The sequence below is a fragment of the Xyrauchen texanus genome, chromosome 33 (genome assembly GCF_025860055.1).
Source record: "Xyrauchen texanus isolate HMW12.3.18 chromosome 33, RBS_HiC_50CHRs, whole genome shotgun sequence".
NCBI lineage: Eukaryota > Metazoa > Chordata > Actinopteri > Cypriniformes > Catostomidae > Xyrauchen > Xyrauchen texanus.
Window position 1 is genome coordinate 11,220,988 of NC_068308.1, and position 19,126 is coordinate 11,240,113.

Sequence of the window (19,126 nt, forward strand, 5' to 3'; positions counted from 1 at the left end):
TAAAATAATAATAATATTAAAGGGATAGTTCACCCCAAAATGAAAATGCTCTCATCATTTACTCGCCCTAATAAAAGCCAGATGTGTATGCAAGTGAATGGTGACCAGAAATTTGTAGGTCAAAAAAGCACAGAAAGGCAGCATAAAAGTTGTCCATATGACTCCAGTTGTTACATCTACATCTTTAGAAGCAATATGATAGAGTTAGGTGAGAAACAGATCAGTATTTAAGTTTTCATTATTTTATTTTTGGTGATTTGCATTCTTTGTGCAAATCGCCACATAATGGGCTGGAAGAGGTAAAAAAAGGACTTCAATATTGATCTGTTTCTCACTCACACTGATCATATCACTTCTGTAGATATAGATTTAACCACTGGAGTCGTATGGATTACCTTTATGTGCTTTTTGGTCCTTCAAAGTTCTGGCCAATATTCACTTGCATTGTATGGACCTACATAGCTGAGGTATTCTTCAATAAACCTTCTTTTGTGTTAAGTAGAAGAAAGGAAGACAAACACATCTGGGATGACATGAGGGTGATTCAATAATGATAATATTTATTTTTGGGTGAACTATACCTTTAAAGTGATTGCTGCTGCTTTTTGAAACGCTAAAAAGTGTCGATGAGATAAAAAGTAATGTTTGAGATGGTCTTCTACGCCATCTACTGGGCAATTAACGTCATCTATTAACTAAAGCGACGTGTGCAGTGACGTCATTTAATGGGAAATCGAAACTGACATGGATTTTCCGTGTGCTGTTTAAGTAACAGATTTTAAGGCACAATCCGTTGATTTAAACGTAGTAGTAAAGAGCTATTGTTAGGATTAATGCCTCATGGTCGTGACATTTGACGAGATAGTTGAAAATTACTAGAGGCCGCAGAGTAAATTATCGTCTTGATATTGATTAAAGGTAAGTGCTTAGACAAGATAAAATATTGTATATTTTTTACACACATTATTTATTATACAGACTGTCGTCCAAAGATACGTCACATATGGGTATCATATTTTGTTAAAATATTCATTGGGTGTAAAATATAACAATACAACAAATATATAATATTAAAAATATCAATTTCATGACACAAGGCCCTGTTTGCGGATTTTACATTCTGTATGTTTTCAAATAAATGTAGTAGTGAAAATGTTTGTAATATTCTAATTCCAATGACCGTTTGACATAGAGACATGAAACAAACTGTAAACACTCAGAATAGTTTTCTTCATATAGCACAAGGCTTGTTTATGGGAGTAAATGTTCAGTACTTTTTACACAGATTAAAGTATCCCTATAGACCTCTAGAATGTGAAGTCTCTTTAAAACATTTCAAACTCTTACTAGTTCACTTAATTTGTCTATTAACAACATGTCCAGCAGGCCACGGTAGATTTATGTGTTTTTGTCATTTTTTCTAACCAGCACACCTCCATTTCTGTGGTGGAAATGCTGATGAGAATTGCCTTTTTATCCTTTTTAAAATAATAAAATGGTCGAATCGATATCGTTCACATGCTATATTTACCTTGATTTTTTTTCTCTTTAAACATTGCATGTCTCATAATTAATCTCAAGCATGCCCTTCACTGACACAATAGTTGATTTACAAGTAAGCTATACTAACTTTTGAAAGAAAAATAGAAATATCAGGGGCAAAATTGTTTTTGAGTGGTGAAAATGACACCACAACTATGGGACAGTCGTTTAATGTTTAAAAAAATGATAGAAACCATTATCACACAATATGTAATTTTATATTAATATTTAAAGTCTGAGTCTTGGACAAGGCTAACACACTGCCTATACATAAATTAAGGTGTTTGAAAAAATATATAAAATTAAATGAAGGCATGGTAAAAAGTTTCCTGGTCAGTTTAAGCATGACCTTCAGATAACAAAAAGAAAAAAGTTCAAATCTCTGAGGAGCACTCAGTTATTTTTTTCTCATTAAAAAAGTTACACTCCTAAAGACATTAATTGTATTTTGCAATATATGCATGAAATCATGACCACTAAAATTAAAATGAAGACTTCAGTCATATCAGTAATTTATAAAAGCTGTTTTATTCAACATGGAGAGGGTCCAAGGCCATGTTAGTATCACATGACCAGCTGAATACTACTCCCTAAATCTCAGTAACCAGGGACTTTCACTCATTAATTAAAGTAATCATGGCTGACTGTGAATACTAAATTTCTACAATGGCATCTGAAACAGAAAATTAGATGACACAAAGACAAATGTTATTGAGTGCACCTTTAATTAAAATCAAGCTCTGGGACATGAAAGTACTCAAAGTTGAAGAAACTTTGGCACTGGTATTTACAGGATATTGATGAATCCAATTAACACATTTAATTTTTGGTTTTAAGCTTTTACTGTATCTCAGTGTTTTGTTAAACTTATTGTGTTCTGCAGTTCTGAGGTTTTAAAGATGAGAAAAGTTCAACATGTTCTGTTTGTGCAGGTACATTGATGGTTTGGTGGCTTGTGTAGTCTGCTTGTACCATGACCCAAACAAAACCACTCTTCGTTCCCTGGTTGCACGAGCAAATCCAAAGTGGAAAGTACCCTGGAGTGGGTTGGATAAATCTGGAACAAACCCAGTTCAGCATTCCCTGGAAGCATGCTTTAAGACAAGACTCTAACAGTGAAGATGTCCTCATATTTAAGGTAAGAATGATCATTATTGTCATTATTGGAAAGAAATTTCTTTGTCAGTTCCATCTCATAACTGTTAAATGGTCTTTTAGCAGGGATTGAAGGTCAGTTGAAGTCAGAAGTTTACATACACTTAGGTTGAAGGGATTAAACCTCATTTTTTAACCACTCTGCAGATTTCATAGTAACTATAGTTTTGGCAAGTCGTTTAGGACTTAGTGCATGACACGAGCAATTCTTCTAACAATAGTTTACAGACCGATTGTTTCACTTTTAATTGACTATCACAATTCCAGTGGGTCAGAAGTTTACATACACTAAGTTAACTGTGCCTTTAAGAAGCTTGGAAAATTCCAGAAAATGATGTCAAGCCTTTAGTCAATTAGCCAATTAGCTTCTGATAGGCTAATTGGAGTCCATTGTAGGTGTACTTGTGGATATATTTTAAGGCCTACCTTTAAACTCAGTGCTTCTGCTTGACATCCTGGGAAAATCAAAATAAATCAGCCAAGACCTCTGAAAAAAATGAAATCTCAAGCTTAGGTATCATTATTTATCTAGAATATCAAGCTTATATCATACGTAAACATTAACTAGCTAGCAAGATAAGTTAGCGTTGACAACTCATCGACTGTAACTGCCATGGTGTCTCTCCACTAACAGCGGGATGATGTCTCAGCACACCATCCATGATCTTGCGCCATGGAAATTTCTTCTTTGGGCACTGCTTTGTCCATTGTGCATTTTAATGGATTTGTACCATATTCCAGAACCTGTACCGTTGTGAGCTGGATACAAAACCTGGCAAGTTTGTGAAACTCTGCGTTTGACATTGACCCTGCCTCACTCCCCAGTTGGGCTTTTTTGGCCCAAGGGTAATTGGAGGGCCAAAGGCCATTGGCCGTTGGTCCCAAGAAAGCCCCAAAGTGGCACAATGAGGCCCCGGAAGGGACAGTGGGAATGCAACTGGCCCTGGCACACACTAGCACGCCATCATTTAGACCAATAGTGGAAACGTGGCTAGTGACATCTCGTTACTCATGCCTACATACTTTGGAAAAAGAGCATACATTTAGTCATTGTTGTATTTGCATGTGAAATGAGTTCTTCTTTACCGTTATTATGTTTTATTTGTTTGGAGAGTCTTTTGGACACTTGGATACATTTTTGGACACTAGGATAAATTGTTTTTGTAATGTTATACATTTTGATTGTTACTTGTGACATGATTGGGAACAAAACAAAAGCAGTTTTTGGAGCTACGTAATTTACACCATGAGATATATTATGTCAAATCAGAAAAATAAGGAAAAAAGAACATTTTTGGCTCGAAAAAAAAATAAAAAAAATAAAAATATATATATATATACAGTACAGTGCAAAAGTCTTAAGACATAAGATAAGTCACAACATTAAAACCACCTGCCTAATATTGTGTAGGTCCCCCTCGTGCCGCCAAAAAAGTGCCAACCCGCATCTCAGAATAACATTCTGAGATGATATTCTTCTCACCACAAAGAGCGGTTATCTGAGTTACCATAGACTTTGTCAGTTCGAAACAGTCTGGCCATTCTCTGTTGACCTCTCTCATCAACAAGGCATTTCCCTCCTGGATATTTTTGTTTTATGCACCATTCGGAGTAAATTCTAGAAAATGTTGTGCATGAAAATCCCAAGAGATCCCATTTTTTCCCCATTCTGATGGTTGATGTGAACATTAATTGAAGCTCCTGACCTGTATCTGCATGATTTTATACAGTGCACTGCTTGCAAATGATTGGCTGATTAGATTATCGCATGGATGATTTTTGGTGCCAGATGGGCAGGTTTGAATATTTCTGTAACTGCTGATCTCCTTGGATTTTCACGCACAACAGTCTCTAGAATTTACTCTGAATAGTGCCAAAAGCAAAAATAAACCTACAGTGAGCAGCAGTTCTGCAGATGGAAACACCTTGTTGATGAGAGAGGTCAACAGAGATTGGCCAGACTGGTTCGAACTGATAAAGTCTACGGTAACTCAGATAACCACTCTGTGTAATTGTGATGAGAACAATAGCATCTCAGAATACTATTCTGGGTTGGCATTGTTTTGGTGGCACGAGGGAGACCTACACAATATTAGGGAGGTGGTTTTAATGTTGTGGCTGATCGGTGTATAATGTATATACATAAATATATTGTATACAATCCACTTGGTCTCGCAATTAATATGAGGTTATAAAAGCAGCATACATAATAATTATACAATAATATGCTAAATAAGCTTATCAGCAGGGCTGGACACTAAGTACTGCCTGATGGCCCGGGGCCAGTGAGAGAAAGATTCGGGCCCATGGCAGGACGGCTGAGGTTAATATGATGCTTTTATGAATTTATATCTGTAAAGCGCATATATGGGATTACATAAGGAATAAATAATGTCTTGCAAATTATAAATGTGATTAAATGTTGGGGGACATTGTATTTTTTATTTTATTCTCCACCAATTTGGAATTCCCAATTCCCAATGCTCTATAAGTCCTCGTGGTGGCATAGTGACTCTCCTCAATCTGGGTGGTGGAGGACGAATCTCAGTTGCCTCCGCGTTTGAGACCATCAATCCGCTCATCTTATCAAGTGGCTTGTTGAGCGCATTATTGCGGAGACGTAGCGCATGTGGAGGCCCACACTATTCTCCATGGCATCCACACACAACTCACCACATGCCCCACCGAGAGCGAGAACCACACATTAGAGCGACAATAAGGAGGTTACCCCATGTGACTTTACCCTCCCTTGCAACCGGGCCAATTTGGTTGCTTTGGAGACCTGGCAGGAGTCAGTCAGCATGCCCTGGATTCGAACTCGCGACTCCAGGCGTGGCAGTCAGCATATTTACTCACTAAGCTACCCAGGCCCCCCATTTTTAAAGCCATGATGGTAAAAACATCTATTTGACATTTTTTTGTTGGGGCCAGTGAAAATTTTAGCAGGGGCAGTAAAAACCTGAGAAAATATAGAAAATATTCTTAGCATTCAGCCCAGATCAGTTTATGGAGGTGTATAACATGTCACACTGTAGGACATGTCAAATTATTTAATGTCAACTACCCATATACCGAAGTAACATGTTATTACCATCTGCTACCAATTACACAATGGTACAGCCAAAGTAATTTTTGCTAAGAGTACTCTTTTTTTTAATTTCTATGCCTTGTCCCTGAGTCAGGCATGGGCTCAAACTGCTGGAGATGGTCGGATCAATGGAGACCCATCTATTTGGAAGAGAAACTTCCGTAGTGCTCTTCGTGTTAAAGGCTTCAAGATGATGTTCGACAACAAGAATGATACTGCTAATCCCCATAAAGTATATCAGTTTCCAACTGATTCTCATTCTGCTGGTAAGAAACATTATGCTTGCTGTCCAGGGCTGTTCCCTAAACTTGAGCTTTGACGATCATCTTAAATGACATTGCTAGTTATTTTACAATGGTGTAACTCCTGTTTCCCAAACCAGCAGTAGATTGCTCGTTGTAAAGTAGAACATAAGTGCTTCATTACCTGAGCTGTCTAGTCCACAGTAGCTGAAATGTTAGCCAAAATGTCCTAGAGTTTGTCTTCGCAGCATGAAAATAATGCAAAAGTACTAGCAAAAATGGAAACTGTATGTAACTTTGTCGAGGCGCTAAAAGTTATGAACTATTACTGAATTTAATTTAAGATGAAAAAATCAGCATCAATTTCAGATGTATTGATGCTGAACTTCATATAGATTTATTGTAGTGACACAAGAAGTGCATGTAATGTGAATGCAGGCAATGTAAATCATAAGTGAATCTCACATAGTCTAAATCATTGTTTCTTTGGCTCGAAACTGAACAGCTGCGCACTGTTTAAAATGAGGGTGTATCAGTATTGAACTAATAGACCTCATAGATTTAAATAATAATATTTAGTTAGAGTTCAAGGCACTGTGGTATTCTAGCCTTACTGCCATTATACAACATGCAATTGGGGACTACCATACACCGATCATTCACAATAAAACCACCTGCCTTATATTGTGTAGGTCCCCCTCGTGCCGTCAAAACAGTGCCAACCTGCATCAGGATAGCATTCTGAGATGCTATTCTTCTCACCACAATTGTACAGAATGGTTATCTGAGTTACTGTAGACTTTGTCAGTTCAAACCAGTCTGGCCATTCTCTGTTGACCTCTCATCAACAAGGCATTTCCATCCACAGAACTGCTTCTCATTGGATGTTTTTTTAGTTTTTGGCACCATTTGGAGTAAATTCTAGAGACTGATGTTCTGGAAAGTCCCAGGAGTTCAGCAGTTACAGAAATATTCAAACTAGCCCATCTGGCACCAACAGTCATGCCACTGTCCAAATCACTGAGATCAAATTTCTTTCCCATTCTGGTGGTTGATGTGAACATTATCTGAAGCTCCTGACCTGTATCTGCATGATTTTATGCACTGCACTGCTGATTAGATAATCACATGGATGATTGCTGGTGCCAGATGGGCTGGTTTGAGTATTTCTGTAACTGCTGATCTCCTGGGATTTTCACACACAACAGTCTCTAGAATTTACTCTGAATGGTGCCAAAAACAAAGTGAGCGGCAGTTCTGCAGATGGAAACACCTTGTTGATGAGAGAGGTCACCGGAGACTGGTTTGAACTGGCAAAGTCTACGGTAACTCAGATAACCTCATTGCACACTCTCACCCTAATCTTTTTAATGGATTTATGAACAGTTCAAATCTTGTTAATTTACAAAACATTTTATGTACTACTAAAATAACCATGCTTTTGGGAAATGCCGTTAGAGATTAAATTCTACCTTACTGCTACTAGTGTTCTACTTAGTGTAGCTAACAAATAAGATATCTGCATTGGTTATGCTGTTCATTGGATGTTAGAACTGTTACAAATGTTTTTGTGTGCTGTCTTCACCCATCAAGGATCTGAGGGGTCCCAAGAGACTGATGTGAGTGTCTGTTTCAATCTGTTTATCTATCATATGTTTTTAGCCTTATTCATTTTTCATCTAGTGTCTCAAAAGCACACTCTATTAGACAACCTGTAGTATCAAATTTGACATGCACACTAAATTTGGAACCTAAATGTGTTTTCCATTTTTAGGCCTCACAAGAGCTGTATATGGGGGAGGAAGAAATGTTCTCTGGTAAGAAAGTATTTTTTATTCTCAGTCATGCTAATAGAGATCCTATGGAGTCCTATGGAATTTAATGATTCTGATTCCGATTTCAATCAACGTTTCTGTTTTCTTAACGATTCCATTGCCATATTTCTTGTAAAAAAATTGTTAGGATTTCGTTTTTGCATGTTATCTGCACCATTTTTTCATCTCAGGAAACTTGAGCCTGTTCACATGCACACCAATACCAAAAATCAGCTTATTTATCATATCAGACAAAGCAAGAAAACTGCATTTACATGAGATTTGAAATAATCTAGTTATTCTCTGCTTTTGACACAAAATCCTGAAGAGTTATGTGCACAACATTGGATTAGCCAGTAAGAACAGCGGTAAAGGTGTTTACCGGGTTTATTCTTAAGACATTTAAGGAAAAGCCATTTAATACATTTACATGTCCATACACATTGTCGCTTATTAAGCATAATCATGTAAGAACGTGCATGTAAACACACTTATTGGGTGTTAGATTGTATGTTCCCATGCACAGCTGACAGAAACGAAGATGCACCCTGATCATAATGACAACAGCAAAGTTGGCTCTAATTGATATGTAATGTTTATTTGCATTTATATACAGTATATACTGATTATTTTATGCATAATTTGCAGTGGCAGTAAAAAGTATGTGAAATCTTTAGGATTAGTTGGTTTTCAGCATTATTTGGTCATAAAATATGATCTTATCTTCATCAAAGTCACAAGAATAGACAAACAACAATGTGCTTAAGATAACAACTCACAAACAGTTATAATGTTTCGTGTCTTTATTGAACACATCCCATTAAACATTAACAGTGCTGTGGAAAGTGAACACCTAGGCTAATGATGTCAACCAAAAGCTAAATAGAGTCAGGAGCAAACCTGGCATCCAACTTATGAAACAAGATTGGAGGTGTAGGTTATAGCTACTTTGACTTATAAAAAGCATTTCAACATTTTGAGTTTGCTATTCACAAGAAGTATCTGCTGACGTGGACCATGCCTCACAAAAAAAGAGATCTCAGAAGACCTATGATCTGTCCACAGTTAGACAAATTGTCTATAAATGACGACGATTTAGTAATGTGGCTACTCTCCCTGGAAGTTGCCGTCCAGCCAAGATGACTCAAAGGGCACACCGCAGAATGCTCAATGAGGTTAAAAAGAACCCTAGAGTGACAGCTAAAGATGTGAAGGAATCATTGGAACTGGTTAAAATCTCTGTTCATGAGTCTACAATACAGAAAACATTATACAGGCATGGTGTTCATGGAAGGACACCACAATGGAAGCCGCTGCTTTTCAACAAAAACATTGCTGCGCACCTGAAGTTTGCCAATGACCACCTTAACACTCCACAAAGCTACTGGGAAAATGTTTTGTGGACTGATGAAACTAAACTTGAATTGTTTGGGAAGAACACACTGCATTATGGTGTATAAAGGGCACCGCGTACATAAAAACATCATCACTGTGGTGAAGTATGATTTGGGACTGCTTTGCTGCCATCATCAAGGGAAAAATGAATTCCCAAGTTTATCAAGATATCCTAAAGGATAATGTCAGGGTGGTTGTGTGCCAGCTGAAGCTCAGAAGCAGTTGGGTGATGCAGCAGGAAAGTTATCCTAAACATTGAAGTAAATCCACTACAGAATGGCTTCAAAAAAATACTTTTTGGAGTGGCCCAGTCAGAGCCCAGACCTAAACTCAATAGAGATGTTGTGGAATGACCTCAAGAGAGCCGTTTAAACCAGACATCCTAAGAATATGGTGGACCTGAAGCAATTCTGTAAGGAAGAATGGTCCAAAATTCCTTCTGAACATTGTGCAAGTCTATTTTGCAGCAACAGGGAACGCTTGGTTGATGTTATTGCTGCCAAGGAGGATCAACCAGTTATTAAATCCAAGGGATCACTTACTTTTTCCACATCATTGTGAATGTTTAATTGGGTGTGTTCAATAAAGAAATTAAATATTATAATTTTTTGTGTTGTTAGCTTAAGCACATTGTGTTTGACTTTGAGGATGATCATTTCATGACAAATTAATGGAGAAAACCAGATATTCCAAAGGGTTCACATACTTTTACTTGCCACTGTATTACACTGTTCTGTCCACATCTGCGGAAAAATGCACGTTGCAGAACAATTAACAGAACATCATAAAAATAAATATTTTTATATGAATAATATTTAAATCATTTTATTAATTAGAATCTTTATATCTCTATTTTGAACCTTAAATGCATAATGTAATAATGAACTAAGCGTTTCTTCACAAAAACAATTGTATTTTTCATACTGCATATACCACCTTTGTTAACTCTTACTGTATCGGTTCTTTCTTAGCACTCCAACCCCAACAGTTGGAGCAGTGTTTTGTTGAACTAAACCTTCAGGAAGTTTCCACACAAGGTAGACTGCAAAAATACCAAAATGTTTTGCCATTCATTTCAATTAGTGATTTTATATTTGTTTTATTTCATTTTTTTAATTTGGGATTTTTTTTATTTTGTTTTACCAGAATAATGTCAACCCTGATTTTGTTTTGTTTTTCTTTTGTCCTGATTGAATGCTGATTTTAATAATCTAATCCAATCCAAAATCCTTATGTTTTTGAATCATCATTGTTTTGACATTGACCGTTCCAAAATGTAATCTACACCTAAACTCTATAAACTGCCTGAATAAGGTTGTTTTTCAAGATGACTGTTGGAATAAAAAATCCTCAACTAAAATAGTGCTCTGTAACACTTTACAATAAGGTTGTCTTTGTTAACATCAGTAATTGCATTAGGTATCATGAACTAACAATGAGCAATATTTAATTACACCATTTATTAATGTCCGTTAATGTTAATTTATGAATACAGTTTATTGTTAGTTCATGTTTCTTCATAATGCATTAACCAATGTTAACTTATACAGTTTTTTATTTTTTAAACATATTAGTATATGTTGAAATTAACATTATCCAAGAATAATAAATGCAAGAATAATACAATTTCATGTTAACTAATGTAGTTATTTACTAATGTTAACAAATACAACCTTATTTTTTACCACTTTTTGTTTCAGGCAATGTAATCTGGAATCCAGAGCAGTTACCAGTTGTGGTGCTTGGTGAACAAGAAATGTACCAAGCTACCAGTCCATGTTCTGAAGCACGGATTACAACCGCAAGTGCTACTGGGATTGACCATTTCCCAATACAGGAGACTCATGGACCTTTTTCTTTAGCTGGGGGTGCTGTTGGTGGTTTGGGGCAGATTTCGCCTCCTGAGGGGACAACAGATATGAGTCATTGTTCTTCTGCTGAAAGGACTCATGAGGCAGCAGAAGGTGCAGGTTTTCAGGTTGCCACACCTGGGATAACTGGTACATTGGGTAGGAAATTCACAAAGCCAACACATATTCACACAGATTTCCGGTCTTTGATTACTTTTATAGCTTTATTTCTATTAATGTTGTCACTTATTTTTTTCCACAGAGACACAATTTCAGGTTAAGGTTTATTACAAAGGGCAGATGATGGTAGATCAGTTGGTGGAAAATGATGCTGGTTTCAGACTGATGTATCAGAGAAACACGTTAGTTTCTTTTTTTACTTCATTTACTTATCTTACAATTAAAGGAATAGTTCAGATTCTGTCATGATTTACTTTCATTTAATTCCTAACCAATTTGACTTTATTTTCTGTGGAACACAAAAGGAGAAATATAATTTTCCATGCAATTACAATGAATAGGGGCTAGAGCTTTCAAGCTTCAAAGAGACACAAGAGCACCATAAAGATATCATGAAAGTGGTCCATACGATTCGTGCATTATATTACAAGTCTTCTAAAGCTGTACGACAGCTTTGCGTGAGAAACAGACCAAAACTGAAGTCATTATTCTCTAAACAAAATCTTGACATCCACCTTAGCTCTCCTTGGTGCATTCATGAGAGACGTTACAAAGTCTGAAATTGTTCCTTTGAGTCTTTTTAATGTATCTGTTGATCTGATTCGGAAAGGCGGTCTGAGTAATTTGTTCACGAATCAGAATGATTTTTTTTGGGTGTGTCTATTTGTGTAAAGCTCCAGTCTCCATTCATTGTAATTTCATGAAAAAGGGTAACCAGTACAGTCTTCAAGATTTTTCCTGTAGTGTTCCCCAGAAGAAAGAAAGTAATGCAGGTTTGGAATGACATGAGCATGCATAAAATGTGACAGAATTGTCATTTTGGGCTGAACTATACCTTTCATTTATTCATCTTACAATTGATGCCATGGATTATGTTTTATAAAGATGAATTATTTAACTGTATACTCCCACAGGGGTGATTTCAGCCTAATGGATAGTGCTCTACCAATAGTGGAACTACCTAGTCCAGACTTTATCTTGGACCAGAAGCAGGCCGAGCTTACGAGGGCAATCCTGGAGAATCTGGGGGGTGTGGAGCTCAGGAAATTGGATGGTGTGATTTTTGGTCATCGATGGGGAAACTGCAAAGTGTACTGGAGTCAATGCAAACATGAAATGACGCAAACACCCAGACAACTCGCCAAAAACACACCTGAAACAATCTACTTATTCAAAGATTATTTTTCAGGTGAATTTAAATACATGTAATCACATGAAAATACAAGACTTCACCCAGTCAAGTTTATACACAAGTTCATGTAGTACAGTTATTATGTACTTGTATGGTTGTGTATATGTGGTTGGTCCTCAATGGTTGCAAATATTATTGTGATTGAGTTCTTATTACATAGAGTTTCACAATTAATCAAATTAAAATCAGTATACGGCCTTGTGTGCAACTACAATTTAATAAAATAGTAGTCTGCATGCGCTGTGCACTTTGAAGAGGAAGGTTCTTTTTTGTTGTATAAGCGATTAGTCGACGTTATCAACAACAAAAATTGTCGACAAAAATTTCCGTTGTCAAATAGTCACTTGAAGTAATTTAATGTAATATGAGATCACATTAAACTCTAATGATGAGAGGAGCACTGCAGTTCGTGCCTGACTGAGGAGAGGAAGAATTACACAGCTCACAGTCCAGATGCACTCTAAACTTTCCAAACAGCTTCAGGTGATGTAGATCGCAAAGTATGAGAGAATTATACAAAAATACCAAATAAGTAAATACAGAAGCACTCTCATTGTGGAATAAGTGGAACTGGATGTCTTTAAAGGAAACACCCCAGCGTTACATCTTAAATGCAGTTATATTTAATGCGTTATAGCTTTATTAAAGTTCAAATAATACGGAAGCAGGTCTTGTAGTTAACTACAAACTCTGAAACTGGCATTTCTCTGTGCAGTCAGTGCCTCTACTTTGAGTTGCGTAAAGTGTCCCGATCTAAGGGGGAGAGATTGAAACTGCATGTGACTGAGGCATAATGTCGCAGGATCTCTTGAGCATGCACACTGAATGCAGCTAGATTATAATGTGATGGCTTGTGACTTATTGAATCATATAGTCACTGTGCATTTCTTATCGTGAAGAAAATTGGTAATACGCAGCTTTATTAATAAGAGAAAATTTTATTTTTTTGTGAGTTAAAGATGGATTGAAATAAAGAGAAATGTGAGAGCGGGTAGTCTTTGGCCCATTATACACTGCTACAAAATAAGTTTTTGACTTGTTTTCCCATATAAATATCTAAAACTCCTTTAAAACAATGTACATTTACTTTAGCAGCTGTACTGTAGAAGAAAAAAATTGTTATCTGAGAATGTTGAATATAATATTAAAAATACATATATTTTAAAATATCCTAAAATCCTTAAAAAAAAGATGCATTCACCCGAGAAGCAGTATGGGATATTTAGACTTGCTTTTGGAGAATAGACCTTGTTGCCATCAATAGATCTTTAGAGAAAAATGTACTGCACTTGCAGAAGTATAGCCAAGTGGAAAAATACACTTATGTACAAAATACACTTACTGTATATTTAAGATAAATTCTCTTAAAGCAAGTCTAAATATCTTATATGCTGCTTCTCAAGTAAATGTATCTTGTTTTAAGGATTTTTAGACAATTTTAAATGGAAAACAAGACTTGATAACAATAGTTTTTTTGCAGTGAATTTCTTTACTGAATTAAACTTAAAAGTTAAAATTAAAAACAGTTTTTCCCTTTAATTCAGTGAATGTCATTTAGAGGTATTTTTAAAAATTGGTTTTTAGTCTTTATTGTTAGTAAGCATGTTTAATACAACCTTTGAAGTCAGGGCACAAGCAGAATAATTGGTCAAGAGCTAATGATTAATCGTTGCAGTAATCGCCGAATACTTGAATAATTGTTCTAATAATTGTTAGATTAATCGATTATCAAAATAATCATTAGTTGCAGCTCTAGTTATAAACTACACAAAGTATCTACACATAGAGACTTTCAGGATTCTCTAAGCAGGTTAAATATGTGTACTGTCTACTCAAACTCCATTTCAAAAGGTGATCTGCATTCAGTTTGTCTTTAATTCAGCGGTAGTATGTGAATTATGAAAGTGAATCACTCTGGATTCACTTTATTTTCTCATTCACATAATGTCAAACATATCTGACCATTGCAAGTTACTGTACAAATGTAAGGAAACCTAGAGACAGAAACGGTGATGACAGCATTTCACCTGATCTGGAAAGTGGACCATATTTAATATATATATTATGTGTGTGTGTAATATATTATACACGCTTATATACACCGATCAGCCACAACATTAAAACCACCGGCCTAATATCATTACTCCATGGTCCAGTTCTGATGCTGAAGTGCCCATTGTAGGCGCTTTCGGCAGTGCACAGGGGTCAGCATGGGGACTCTGACCGGTCTGCCGCTACGCAGCAAGCTGCGATGCACTGTGTGTTCTAAAACCTTTCTAACATAGCCAGCATTACATTTTCAGCAATTTGTACTACAGTTGCTCTTCTGAGGGATTGGACCAGATGGGCTAGCCTTCGCTCCCCACGTGAATCAATGAGCCTTGGCCCATGGCCCTGTCGCGGTTCACAGGTTGTCCTTCCTTAGACTACTTTTGGTAGGTACTAACCACTGTATACCGGTTATACCCCCACAAGATCTGCCCTTTTGGAGATGATCTGACCCAGTCGTTTAGCTATCACAATTTGGCCCTTGTTAAAGTTGCTCACATCCTTATGCTTGCTCTTACTTTTTCCTGCTTCCAGCACATGTAATTCAAGTACTGACTGTTCACTTGCTGCCTAATATATCCCACCCCTTTGACAGGTGCCATTGTAATGAGATAATTAATGTTATTCACTTCACATATCAGTGGTTTTAATGTTGTGGCTGAGCAGTGTATGTATGTATGTATGTACAATTGTGGTGAGAAGAATATAATCTCAGAATGCTATTTTGAGATGCGGGTTGGCATTGTTTTGGTGCCACGAGGGGGACCTACACAATATTAGGCAGGTAGTTTTAATGTTGTGGCTGATCGTGTGTATATATACAGTTCTAGGAAAAATTGCAATGCAACATAATCAGTTTCTCTGGATTGACTATTTATAAGTATGTGTTTGAGTAAAATTAACATTTTTGTTTTATTCTATAAAGTACTGACAACATTTCTCCCAAATTCCAAACAAAAATATTGTCTTTTAGAGCATTTATGTGCAGAAAATGTCAACTGGTTAAAATAACAAAAAGAGGTGTTTTTAGACCTCGAGTAATGCAAAGAAAACAAGTTGATGTTCTTTTTTTAAAAACACAATACTAATGTTTTAACTTAGGAAGGGTTCAGAAATCAATATTTGATGAAATAACCCATCACTGATCCTCCATCTGGTCATCTAATGGCTAGACAGAGATCTGGAGAGGCCTTCAAGCCACAGGGTCTCATGCACACTGTGAAATTTGGTGGAGGATCGGTGATGAACTGGGAGTGCTTCAGCAAGGCTGGAATCAGGCAGATTAGTTTTAATGAAGGACGCTTGAATCAAGCCTCATTCAAGGTTATCCTGGAAGAAAACTTGCTTCCTTCTGCTCTGACAATGTTCCCCAACTTTAAGGATTGGTTTTTCCAGCAGGACAATGCTCCATGCCACACATCCAGGTCAATCAATGTGTGGATGGAGGACCACCGGATCAAGACACTGACATGGCCAGCCCAATCTCCAGACCTGAACCCCATTGAAAACCTCTGGAATGTGATCGAGAGGAAGATGGATGCCACAAGCCATCAAACAAAGCCGAGCTGCTTGAATGTTTACGCCAGGAAACTTTCATTTTACTCAAACACATACCTATAAATAGTAAATCCAGAGAAACTGATAAGTTTGCAGTGGTCTCTTAATTTTTTCCAGAGCGCTTGCGCGCTCTCTCTCTCTCTCTCTCTCTCTCTCTCTCTGGAAAGATTTTCAGTGAAAATTAATGTTCAAGTTAAAACCAGATACTACTACTTATATTAATTCAATATTACATTAAAGTTAAATGGGTTCCAAAATTTAACAACCAGTCACATTGTGTCTCTGAATAAAAGTGGACTGAGACCTTATCGTAACTAAAGTGGGCCAAAAAGAGATATTCACCTGAAGTGACAAGGTACAATTTGATATCTAAATAGCACCAATATAAGATTTTAAATATTTATCAAACTGCAATAGTTTTCATTCTAGTTTCACAAATTGGTCACTTGAAAAATGTGCTGGATTATTAATGGTGTCGTCCCATTAGGTTTGATGGAGTTTGTACAGAGAAATGGTGGACCATCTCCTCATTATAGTCTCTACTTCTGTTTGGGAGAGAAGTGGCCAGACCCCAAAATGAAGCCGTGGGAAAAGAAACTTATCATGATAGAGGTTAGGATAAAACTTTGTTTTTTAAGTTTGTTATTGTAACCCTATATCCAGCAGTATGTTGAAAAGAACATTTTATAGTAAGATTTAGTTACATTTGTAAAATTGTACTTTTGCATTTATATTAATGATGTATATTACAAGCCTTATTATTGTGTATTTTTGTTACATAACAGTTAGTTCTGGTCCACAATTTGATTCATTCCAAGAGTGCTGTAATTAGTGTAAAAGCATTAGAACGTTTGACTGTTTTTACACTATTCCAGTTTTGCAACCTCTTTTCATTGGCTGAACAAAAAAGAAAAAAGAACAAACAGAATAGCTGTCCATATAAAGTCTGAAGCACAAGCTACATGATACAAACTTTCTTGATTGTACAAAAGCTATATTATACATGTAGTTGTGTAGTAAAGGCTTATTTATCATGTAAATATGAAAGACTTAGGAGGTCTAAATTTAGAAGCTGAATATTTTGGCCTCACTCATTCTCAAACAGGTTGTTCTGAAATCACTGGAGTTATTGAAGAATATTGCCGTTGAGAGTGGAGCTTCCTCATTACAGTCAATGGAGCTACAAGTCTCTCTGGACCAAATGATGGAGTTGTGTTAGAAAGAAGAGCTGTGACCGAGTGGAAAGCTTGATTGCACTAAATAGTCCTACTGAAGAACTGTTCACTCAGAAGTGCCACTGTGGTTAAAAAATTGTTTTCGTGGTGGGCCTTGTTTGTCTCAACTAATTTTTGCTGGTGAACAGAATAGCTATGCTGAACCATGATGGTTAAGCTGATTTCAAATTACAAGGAAGATCTTTAGTAAAGGTACAAAAGAAATAATGAATAAAATGTTTACAAGATAAGATGGATTTTAAATGGAAGAACTTGCATGCTCTCATGACAAAGAAAGAACAGATTCAAAGAACATCAGGCTTTAATATTTTTTTTAAGTCTTTTTTACACTACTACAGTCAAATGTTCAAAATGTGTAAAATGCAATATATCACATTTTAGGTTCTTTGTGAACATCTTGACTATTTTAACTGCATGTCAAACTAAAGAATATATTGTGAAAATACATTATTGTTCAGTGTTATCCTGGCCTACATTTCCTTTACATGTCAAATGCAGGTAGAACACAGCAGTGGCGTGTAACTCTGTAATAGCCACTTTGAAAGGGGACATTTTCAGGGTTTTTTTTCATTGAAAATTCTGTAAATGTCGGGTCGCTCAAGCAAATATTATTATATTCATCTCTTGTTCAGCTCTTTATAAGCACTAAATATGCTTCTCTCCTGACACGTGGATCTGCGTGGGGCGAGTGTAGCGTGGTTTTGTTTGAAACACTGATAGGATAGCACAGAGCGGAAAACTTGTGCAACCCATTTGAATTCTACACAGATTGCTCTACTTTGCAGCACTTTAGAGGAAGTTGAATATCTCAAAAGGAGACATAGCCTTAGAGGGCCTGGGTATGTCTTCTGAATATGCAACACAAAGCACAGCACAGGACAGGAGGGTGCACAAGAACAACAAGTCCGGCTATGACTAAACCAGCTGGACGATGGACTAAATGAGGAAGGAGGATTTGGGGTGGAGGTGGGTTTGGCAGCGAGTGCTTGGTTAGGCTGAAGAGAAGCTGTGAAGAATATTTATAGACCGCCCTTGATGGATAGATAACTGGGATTGGAGAAGGTGTATTGGTGGGCTGTTGGGAAAGTGGACGAGAGGGTTAGAGTCAGAATACGTTAGTTATTTGATTATTTTCTTGTAAAGCCACACGTAACCAGCAAAGTTTAAAACTCCTTTTTTAATGCAATAACCGATTATTAGGCAAGTAGGCAGTCATTTGCTGTTATCCACAATGTGTAAAGACAGATTAGCATTTACATTACAAATCATCTAGGTTACGTATGTAACGCCCGTTCCCCGATGGAGGGAACGAGACGTTGTGTCAGAGAAGCGACACTAGGGGTCTCTCTTGAGCGCCGATATTCACCTCTGGACTATGAAAAAAAGGCCAATGAGAGTTGGCAACCAGTATTTGCATGTCCCGCCCCCGGACATACGGGTATTTAAGCGGCGCAAATACGGGAGTCGTTCAGGATTTTTCTGAGGAGCCGGAAATGGTCCGGCCACAACAGTGGCTCGGCTCAGCGACGTGGCAGGGGAGACACAACATCTCGTTCCCTCCATCGGGGAACGGGGGTTACATACGTAACCTAGGCTTTCCCTTCTGTCGCTCTCTCCACGTTGTGTCAGAGAAGCGACACTAGGGGTCCACTTATAAAAGTGCCATGCGCTGAGCCGTGTACGTGAACTGCTGATACAGGAGCGAGCAGGTATTCTTACGTGCAGGACGACCAACTGTATCAGGCTGCACGTACCCTTCCCCAATGCCCCATTTGAGCCATCAGGATTCCTTATTGTTACCCTGGAGGGGGGAACAAGGTGCTGGCC

General features: G+C 37.2%; 1 protein-coding gene across 1 annotated transcript; it reads left to right on the plus strand.

Moving 5' to 3' along the window:
- Nucleotides 1–738: 738 nt before the first annotated feature.
- On the plus strand, nt 739–17,712 carry irf3 (interferon regulatory factor 3). The gene is made up of 11 exons (XM_052103387.1): nt 739–918; nt 2,475–2,680; nt 5,880–6,051; nt 7,621–7,646; nt 7,802–7,844; nt 10,208–10,273; nt 10,937–11,245; nt 11,349–11,448; nt 12,181–12,455; nt 16,552–16,676; nt 17,170–17,712. The coding sequence occupies exons 2-11, from the start codon at nt 2,516–2,518 to the stop codon at nt 17,281–17,283; spliced, it is 1,395 nt and encodes a 464-aa protein (XP_051959347.1). The 5' UTR covers nt 739–918; nt 2,475–2,515; the 3' UTR covers nt 17,284–17,712.
- Nucleotides 17,713–19,126: the final 1,414 nt, after the last annotated feature.

What these genes read in the sequence shown, in the direction of transcription:
- irf3 (XM_052103387.1), top strand. Translation starts at nt 2,516, where the DNA reads ATGACCCAAACAAAACCACTCTTCGTTCCCTGGTTGCACGAGCAAATC. An exon ending in GGAGGAAGAAATGTTCTCTG is followed by an intron (nt 7,845 to 10,207) that starts GTAAGAAAGTAT and finishes GTTCTTTCTTAG; the next exon opens with CACTCCAACCCCAACAGTTG. An exon ending in AGAAACTTATCATGATAGAG is followed by an intron (nt 16,677 to 17,169) that starts GTTAGGATAAAA and finishes ATTCTCAAACAG; the next exon opens with GTTGTTCTGAAATCACTGGA.